At 38.9% G+C, this 10,289-nt stretch overlaps 1 protein-coding gene across 2 annotated transcripts in view; it reads right to left on the bottom strand.

Moving 5' to 3' along the window:
- Positions 1-10,289, bottom strand: part of DPH6 (diphthamine biosynthesis 6) — a 317,073-nt gene that overhangs the window by 168,657 nt on the left and 138,127 nt on the right. For both annotated transcript variants that reach the window (XM_060759870.2, XM_060759864.2), the window contains exon 12: positions 4,514-4,688. In XM_060759870.2, the coding sequence (XP_060615853.2) occupies positions 4,514-4,688 (175 nt within the window). The remainder of the gene's footprint in view (positions 1-4,513; positions 4,689-10,289) is intronic.

Raw genomic sequence — 10,289 nt, 5'->3', positions numbered from 1 at the left:
TCAGGCTACACAGAGAAGCCATTGAAATCCACAAACATGTGGACAATTTCAACAGAAAGGAAGAAACCATGAAAATGAACAAAATCTGGCTACCAATATTAAAAAACTCTAAAATTGCAACAGCAAAAACAGCAGAGAGAAAAACAGGCAAGGACATCTAATCACCCTTCAAGAAGAGTTTGCCCCAGGCACAGTCAGCCCATTGTATGCTAATCAAGGTGGGCAGTTGAAAGATCCACACCTAGCCCAACTTACAAAAGCCCTTTGTCTCACCCTGGTCATTCCACAGATATATAAACCCCTTTTTTCCCAGCTCCAGCAGACCTCACCTCTGAGGATGCCTGCCATAGATGCAGGCGAAACGTCAGGAGAAATGCCTCTAGAACATGGCCATATAGCCCGAAAAAACCCACAAGAACTGAGTGATTCCGGCCATGAAAGCCTTCGACAATATATTAAATACAACACTGTCTGAGCTCTGTGAGTGCAGCATTTTTCCTAATGAAGCAGAGAGCATTTGAGGATCAGGACATTTTTAGGAATACCAAGATGCTTTTTTTATAAAGCTTTTTTTATAAAGCTCTACGTGGGGTTGCCCTTGAAGACTGCCCGGAAGCTTCAGATGGTCCAGCGCTCGGCGGCCAGGTTGCTAACGGGAGCGGCACTCAGGGAGCATACCACTCCTCTGCTGAACCAGCTCCACTGGCTGCCAATCCGCTACCGGGCACAATTCAAGGTGCTGGCTTTAGCCTATAAAGCCCTAAACGGTTCTGGCCCTGCTTACCTCTCCGAACGCATCTCCACCTATGAACCGACCAGAACATTAAGATCGTCTGGGGAGGCCCTGCTCTCGATCCCGCCTGCGTCACAGGCGCGCTTGGCGGGGACGAGAGACAGGGCCTTCTCAGTGGTGGCCCCTCGGCTATGGAATGCCCTACCGGCAGACATCAGACAGGCACCTTCGCTGCTGACGTTTCGGAGAATGGTTAAGACCTGGCTTTATGAACAAGCGTTTGGTTAAGCAGTGCAACCAATCATAGGAAGACGGTAAATGGAACATAGGAATGGCACAAGGATTATGAGAACGGATCTGATTTCAACTGAGGCGTTATGTTATGTCTGTTTTGTTGATCTGTCTTGTTGATTGTTAACTGTTGTGGATTGATGCTGTTGATCCTGTTTGTTGCGTTGTTATGTTTTAATTGCACTGACACTGTTTGATAATTGTACCATGTAAACCGCATTGAGTCGCCTGTTAAGGGCTGAAAAATGCGGTATAGAAATAAAGCAAATAAATAAATAAATAAATATTGTCCTCCCAACTCTGTTATATGCCTGCAAAACATGGACCATCTACAAACGTCAATCTCAAGGTCTGGAATGATTCCATCAACGTTGCCTCCAAAGAATCCTGCAAATCTCTTGGGAAGACAGGTGGGCAAATGTCCGCGTTTTGGAAGACGCAAAGACCACTAGCACTGAAATTATAATCCTTCATCAAGTTCGCTGGACTAGCCACATTGTCCAAATGCCCAATCACTGTCTCCCAAATCAGTTACTCTATTCTCAATTCAAGAATGGAAAATGGAATGTTAATAGACAGGAAAAGAGATTTAGAGATTAGTTTAAAGCTAACTGTAAAAACTTTGGCAGAGACATGAGAACTGGGAAGTCATGGCCCTCGAGCATTTTAACTGGAGGTCAGCTGTTACTAACAGTGCTGTGAATTTTTAAGAGGTACAAATGGAAGGTGAAAGGGAGAAATGTGTCAAGCAGTCCCTTGTTGGGACTGCTTTCCATCTGGCAATCAATGTACTCACTGCAAAAGAACATGAAGATCCAGAATAGGTCTCTTCAGTCATTTATGGACCCACCGCCAAGACTCTATACTTGGAAGGTAATCACACTTGGCCACAAGTGATATCCTATGATGATGATGAGTCATGCATATTATACTATGTTAGGAAAACTATGGGAGAAAAGTTATCCAGACAGAATGCTATCATTTCTTCACCAATGCAGAACAGAATAAATGACACAAAGGTCCAATCTTTTAAATGTGAGAATACAAAAAGAAAATGGCCCAATTGTGAAATTTCAAATAAAAGATATCAATTTTCTTTTTTTAAAAAATGTTATGAATTCATATAACAGCTTTTAAGAACTTTGGGTCAGAATGGGTGAGGGGGTCCGAAGTCTTTCTCAAGAGCTTCTCTTTGCCATTTTAAACCCTTGAGAATTCAGGGATTGCTTTTCTTCAGACAAAACCCTGAAATAAGTGTCCATCTCCATAAATTTACGTTGGTATTTTAAACCCTTTATTCCAGCCCTTCTTTGCAAGGTGTTCTAGAGTAACACACTTTAAATAATTTGAAAGCTCCTTTCAAAAACTAGTGCAATATAAATGGCCATAAGCTGTTGAAAGGAATATAACTATTTTAGTTGGCGCATTCTAGTTGGCAAAATTATGCACAATGTTTTATGATAAAACATCATCACTAATGCAAAATATAAATAGGTGCCCATATGCATCAGTGATTTAACCTACACACTGTAGGAAAAAGTTTTAGGACAGGCTAGATAAAACACTGCTTGTTTAAGCAGTGAAAGAAATATTTGCTACTTTGGCCTTACACCATGCTGTCTGCTGTTATTTCAGATGATGTGACTCAATTTAAGCCCTTCTTTTACTTCTTCTACAAATCCATGTCATTGATAGCCCCTTCTATTTGTGAAGTTTGTTTCTACAAGATACTAGATTCAAAAATGTGTGTGTGTGTGTGTGTGTGTATTGAAAGAATGCATAGCCGTCCCGAGTCCCTCTACGGAGGTTGAGAAAGGACGAGATATAAAAGCCCTAAATAAATAAATAAAATAAATATCCTCAGCACATTTTTTTTGATTTCTGTCAAATTTGTGCAGATGAATTTGGGACCTTTTGGAAACAAGCTTGACATTTAAACAGGCCTTCAACCTTAACTGATAAGACTGAGGATGTTCTGTTTTTAATATGTAATACATATTTTATGTGATTTTATTGTGCTTTAAGCTAATGTTTGAAAGTTTATTTGGATTGTTGGTTTAATTCTTTTCAAATTGTGGTATTCCATGCTGTTTTATCTGTTTTGTTTTAACTGATGTAGTAAGCCATCTTCAGTCCCATCTGGGAGAAAGTTAGGATACAATTCATATCAATAAATAAAATGTGTTGCCATTTTTCTTCCAAACTACTGTATATCTTGACAATAATAATAATAATAATAATAATAATAATAATAATAATAATAAGTAAAACTTTATTTTTAACCCGCCCTATGTGCCCAAGGGGACTCAGGACAGCTTCCAGTAAAAAGAAAAACAAAAAAACAAAAACAAAAACAAAACAAAAACAGTGGCAAACATTCAATGCTAAAACCCAAAAAATTATAACAAATCACAAACAAATTCAATAAAAATTAATATAACAAAACAAATGGACATAGCATAATACAATCTACACTCTGAAACATAGTAAGTTCTTTAAAACTCTTTAAAATGTTTGACTAGATATTATTATTAAAACTAAGATGGTGTAAGCTAATAGATGAGGGTAGGTATTAAACACTTTGGCAGGGGGTATATATTAAGATGCAATCAGTCCTCCTCCTCTTCATAAGCTAAGGTGCATACGTGTGTTTTCAGAAGCGTTTTAAAGGAGAAACGTTTTAATTCATTGGGGAGGTAATTCCAGAGGCAGGGAGTGATCACGGGGAAGGTCCCCTCTCTCATTCCCACGAGCCACACTTGAGATGGGAGTGGGACCGAGAGCAGGTTCTCCACTAATTATGCTCTAACTGAGCTCCTATTTCAAGTTTTTGAGGCCATATTTGCTTTCCCGTCTTCCTCTCCATTCCTGCTGTCTTGCATCCACTGCCAACAAAATACAACTGCTTCTTCCAGAGCCCAATCATGTCTATTTGTTGGATAGGTAATTATGACTACTACATTCAGTGTTGTTCCCTAGCCTATAATAATCATAATCACTTCCCTGTTATCCATTCTGTGATTTCATATACCGGTAGTCTATATCTTTTTTTGGGAACACTGAACTGAATATGCAAGATGTTCAGTAATACAACCTTCCTTGTGCATACACTTAACAATCAATATTTTCATTAAACTGCTCAGGTGTGAATTGAAAGAAACTCCAGAAGGCCTGATCTAAATAAATCTAGGAAGAATTGTTGTATGCTTTAATTTCATATTCCAATTTGTACAATGTAAGTATATTTTTCACTTTCATTTTCAATTCCCTTATAAACACATTTTGCATATACGGATTTTATCCAATGTTTATGTTTCCTATAGCTTTATCTTCATTTTGCTCGGCTTCAAATTATAAAGTCACACACTCTGTCCAAAGGAAAGTAAAATAAAAGTCAATTATCAACTGCTTGAAATATAGAGGGTCATGACACCCATAACAGAGAGAGTTCTCCCCATTCTATGTAGTGAGGAACTAAAGAAGGCATACCTGTATACACTGACTGTAAGGTCCAATGTTGGCAGGGGCCCAGTGAGAAATGCTCTGGACATGCATAACTTGCTTTTGATAACAGGGCATATCACCGATCATCCCACCATATTTATGTATAAGGCAATCCATCTGAAACAACATTCCTTCAGGCAAAGGAGCTTCTACGCATACCCTGAAATCACAGAAAAAGGCAGATTTTCGGATATGTGACATTTTCAGGAGAAATACATGGTTATTTCTCCTTCTCTGGTCATACATACATCTGATTTTCTCTTCTTTTTTGGGCACGCTTAAATTTAAAAACAAACATGGTCTAGGGTGCCCTTGAAGAAAACGCTTTGATTGGGAACCCTCTCTCCATTAATCCTCCTTTTGGACTTTTGTGGATTTCATCATTTCATTATTTATGGATTGCATTTAAAATGTTCTCTCTAGAAATGTCTAGGTCTTCCAGTACAACTCTAGGGTCAACTTCCTCCAGTCATGCTGGGGGCCTAGAAATTTCTAGAGACAAGACCTCTCTTAATTGTACTATCCAAAAATTCCTAGAGATGTAAAAAAATAGTGATTTCTTTATTCATTGTTTTTAATTTTCACAAGGGACTAACCCCCAGTGAATGTGGAGGACTATATTTCCTTTTAGGCCTCATCCATGCAAATGGCAGAGGGGTGTACAAGGCAAGTGAAGGATGGAGTGTCTCGCCTTGCTTTTGGCTTCCTTGCTTGCATGCTTGGGAAATCAGATGGACAAGTAGTGACCACAAAGAGTAGCAACAGTAACAGAGCATCGAGGTTTAGCAGGGAAATTGGAAATAGATATCCTATTGGGGAGGTTTTTATCATGTGACCAATGATGGCAGGTGGCCAGCACTTTGCCTGTTTCAGTCACTTTCAATATTCAACCATACTTGGATGAGGGTCTCTGCGAATGAGGGAAAGCAAAAGAAGCGCCAATCATAAGGAAGGGGAAAAGTGGCTATTTTGCCAAACCTTCAATGTCAAGAAAAACATAACAAAACATATCAAATCATGGATAATCAAATAAACAACACCAAGATATACTTATAAAGTAACTCAAAAGTAACAAACGGGAAATTTAAATATACAAATATAACAATTGGGACACATTTCTCTAATGACTCTAATAATAATAAGCAATTAAAACATTTAAAACATATAATACTGCCTGGGCTGAAGTAAGTCTCCGTTAGCTGAGTCAGAGTTTAATAGAGTACAAATCCTCCTCCTCCCCATACGCTTGAGTACATAGGTGGGTCTTTATCAGCTTATTAAAGGAAAGGAGGGAAGGGGCAGTTTTCAATTATTTTGGGAGTTCCAGAGACAGGGAGGGATGACGGAGAAGCCCTCCCCCCACACTTGTTCCCACCAGCCGTGCTTGAGACATGGGTGGGACCGAGAAGAGGACCTCCTCTGTGGATTGTAGTGCTCCTGTTGATTTATACACAATTCAGTAACAAAGCTATTAGCTGTATTGTCTGACTGTTATGAGCTATGGTAATTATGTGAGACTAATGGCTGGGTATCTATCTATCTATCTATCTATTTATCTATCTATCTATTTACTATACTTGTATACCGCCCCTCTCAGCCAGGAGGCGACTTGAGGTGGTTTACAAAGCAACTCAAAAGTAACAAACGAGAAATTTAAATATACAAATAGAACAATTGGGACACATTTCTCTACTGACTCTAATAATAATAAGCACACAAGTATTTCCAGTTTTTGGAGTTCTTACCTGGTTTGCAAAGCCCTGTTACTTGCTATTACCATTCCCGGCCAGAATCGCTGGGGTGTTGTGTGGTTTCTGGGCTGTATGGTCGTTTTCTAGCAGCATTTTCTCCTGATGTTTCAGGAAGATGCCAGCCACAGATGCAGGCAAAATGTTAGGAGAAAATGCTGCAAGAACCACACGACACCCCAATGTTCTTTTTACTAAATCTTTAGACAAGGTTTTGTTTGGTTTGTTTCTTTCATCATTATTACAAAGAATGTAACACATCCACCACGGAGGAACAGCACTTCAGATTTCCACAGTTCACTCTCAGCATAGTCTTCAAATGACATAGTATTCTCTAATGCAGTGGTTCTCAACCTTGGGTCCCCAGATGTTTTTGGCCTACAACTCCCAGAAATCCCAGCCAGTTTACCAGCTGTTAGGATTTCTGGGAGTTGAAGGCCAAAAACATCTGGGGACCCCAGGTTGAGAACCACTGCTCTAATGTAACCAGTTAGCAAAAAGGGAAGAAACATTCCAGATTATCTTGTATACTATTTTCTATGTTGACTCAAATTCCAACATGCTGTCCAACTTCCTGTAGAAAGTGGACTAGCAACTTCAAAGGTATAGACCAATGTACTTCCATGAAAAATTAGATGATAAGGTGCACCAATTTCTCAGTGACAGCTAACAGTTACAAGATGGGTTTGAATATGAAATTAACCACAGCATAAGATAACATACTATATGCATATGCCTAAGTAACATTTCTCTTAAAGATATAAGGTCTGGAATTTCCCAGCTTTTGGGGAGCTTGAATGAACCTGTAAAATCCTTTAAAATGTTATGCAAAAATATTTGACAGGGTGGGGTTGATTAACTGAATATATTTCAGGGCACCTTGAGTAAAAAGACTCGGAGTGGCACAGCCTAGTTAGTGCAGAACTTCAAAAAAATTTGGATTCCAAGGCTCGAGTCTTCCTGCCAACTCAGCCTGCAGGATTTATGGGATTATCGTGTTAAAAAAATAAAATTTCCAAGCGAAGTATATATCATTTCAACAGTTTTTACTGCGTTCCACATGATTTAATTGTATTATATCTGGACTTCCTCTCAACAGATTATATACTAAGGTGACATGTAAATATAGCCGATATGGTATAGTGGTTTAAGCACTGGACTACAACTTTAGAGACATGAGTTTAAATTGTCGTTCCACCAGGAAACCTCACAGGGTAACCTTGGGCAATTCACAATCTCTCAGGCTTCAGAGGAAGACCAAGCCAAAACCCAACTGAAGAATTTTAGCAAGAAACTTCTGTGATAGGATCATTGTAAGTTGGGACAGAATTGAAGGCACACAACAAGAAGATGTAGATTGTTTTTCTGGTAGGCACACAACAACTGGATGTAAATTGTTTTTCTGGTAAAAGGTATTAATCTTTTAAAAATATTCAATAGAATCAGTTCAAGATTGATCAAATTACTATCAAGGTTATTATTAACTATAGTTAATAGTTTGCAGCCTGGGAGTTCTCCTGGATTCATCACTGAGCCTGGAATCCTGGGTTTCGGCGGTAGCTAGGGGAGCTTCTGCACAACTAAAACTTGTGCACCTGCTGCACCCGTACCTTGAGAAGCCAGGCTTGGCCACTGTAGTCCACGCTCTTGTTACATCCTGAATAGACTACTATACGTGGCGTTGCTTTTGAAGACTGTTTGGAAACATCAAGTAGTCTAACAGGCGGCAGTGAGGCTGCTCACCAGAATGGCACACAGGGAATATACCACCCTCCTGCTGCGTCAGCTCCACTGGCTGCCAATTTGCTACCGAGCACAATTCAAAGTACAGGCTTTAGCCTGGAAGGCCCTAAACAGTTATGGCCCAGCTTACCTATCCAAATACATCACCCCCATGAACCATCCCAGACGCTAAGATCTGCTGGGAGGCCCTGCTCTTGGTCCCATCTTCTTCACAGGTGTGGCTGATGGGGGTGAGGGACAGGGCTTTCTCTGGCTGTGGAACTCCCTTCCCAGTGAAATTAGATCGGCCCCCTCCCTCCTGTCATTTAGAAAGTAAGTTAAAACCTGGCTATGATACCAAGCATTTGGAAAGAGTAGTACAGGGCTACATGCAACTACAAAGTGACTGCAATTTATTTGGAACGGCTTCTGGATTATGATTTTGGGTCTATGTGCAATGTTTTAACAGCTTATTTAACGTATTTATATATTAGTGTTTTATGATTTCTATGATTTTAATGCTCAATGTATATTGTATTTTGTTTGTTTTATGTTAATGTGGCATTGAATTATTGCCAATTTGGGAGCTGCTCTGAGTCCCCTTCAGGGTTGAGATACAGCAGGGTAAAAACACAGTAAATCAATAAATAACTAGGGAAAAATATATTGTATTAACTAGAATCAGTAATAAAACCCACAACAGGACAAAACATTCCTAAAGAGCTTGATTCTTATAAAAGGTTTCATGCAATATTCAAAAGATTTTAATTGTTGAACCTTGTTTCATTAACTATGTGCATTAACTGTTTTATGAAGTAGAGATGAAACACCTTTAAGAGGATTCCAAATTAAGAAAATGAAAGAGAAAGCATACTTCCGCAAAATTCGTTCTTAATTTTATTACTATTTATTTACCCTATTTATACCCCACCTTTCTCAATCCCAAAGGGGACTCAAGACGGCTTACATACAGGTAACTATTTAAAGCCTTGAAACAACATACTCGTACATTCTTAAGCATCAATATAGCAATCCAATAAGATACAACTACAACTGGCAGCGAGAGTATAGCCAAAACTAAAAGTAGAAGATTGGACAACACTTTTGAAATACAGCAGAGATGGAAAAGGGTTGGAAAAAATGCCTTCTTTGATGCTGCAACATAAAGAACTGCATGGGAGGACAGGTGAGCAGTGGAATTTTATGTTTCCTCATTTCATGAATAGAAACTCCCTAATATCACTCTGTAATCTTTAAAGCCTTCCCTGTGTCACAAAAAGACTGCTACATCGTGGCAGTTCATACACAGAAAAACAAAGGAAGATTTATTATGGATGTGTATTTTGACAAACAAAGCCTTTGGAAGCAACCACAATCTAAGTACACATTCCTTTAAAAAAAATTAACTAGCAAATAGATTAGTTTTTTTAAAAACAAAACAGTATAGATATAGCAAATGTGTATCCACCACAACCCCTCCAAGTCCAGAGTCCCTCTTTCTAACTTTTTTAAAAAATGGCCATGTTACAAAACAGCAAAAAATGCTGTTATTCCCTATTCCTTAACTTTGACTCCATGTCCAAAATTAGCTAAAAAGCAAAACGGATGTGATATCACCACTTCTGGGTTAGTGCAAATATGGTACTGCTGGTTATATATCTGTAAAGTACTAGATACATTTGGTCAGAGCCACTCCAAATGTCCGAGTAGGACCTCTATATCTAGTTGTATTCACTACAGATCATAGCCAGGTACAAATAAACAGGAAAAATAAACATCCGCCCTTTCTCTGAATGTATTTAGCACTGGTTGGCTACTAAGGGATACCAACAAGTTCACTAGCTATTTGGTAAATTGTGTTAGTATGAACTGGGATGTTAGGTTTCTGGAGAAGTAAGTTAAATATTGAGGGATTGGACTTCCCACAAAGCAAGGCAGTACATTTCTGTGAGGTTGGTCTTGGGATATTTATGAGTGTGTGTTCATGTCACCTGTCGACTTATGGTGACCCCATCGGTTTCAGAGGGCTTTTTAAGGTCAAGGAATATTCAGAGGTGGTTGTACAAGTTCCTTCTTCTAAAATATGGTCTATAACACTTGGTATTCATTGATGGTCTCTCAACCAGGTAGTAATCAGGACTAACCTTAGTTACCTTGCAACATTAGACAGTGTCTGGTACACTGACGGTATTTAGACCTTATAAGACCTTATCTGAAAAGCAGATGGTCCCATATCATTCTTGAACTAGAGCAAATGCACAGAGTAAAAGATCATGTCTTTGAAGAGAGAC

Source organism: Anolis sagrei, chromosome 1 (assembly GCF_037176765.1).
Source record: "Anolis sagrei isolate rAnoSag1 chromosome 1, rAnoSag1.mat, whole genome shotgun sequence".
Lineage (NCBI taxonomy): Eukaryota > Metazoa > Chordata > Lepidosauria > Squamata > Dactyloidae > Anolis > Anolis sagrei.
The sequence above is the reverse complement of the archived record's forward strand: the minus strand, read 5'-3'. Positions and strand labels throughout refer to the sequence as shown.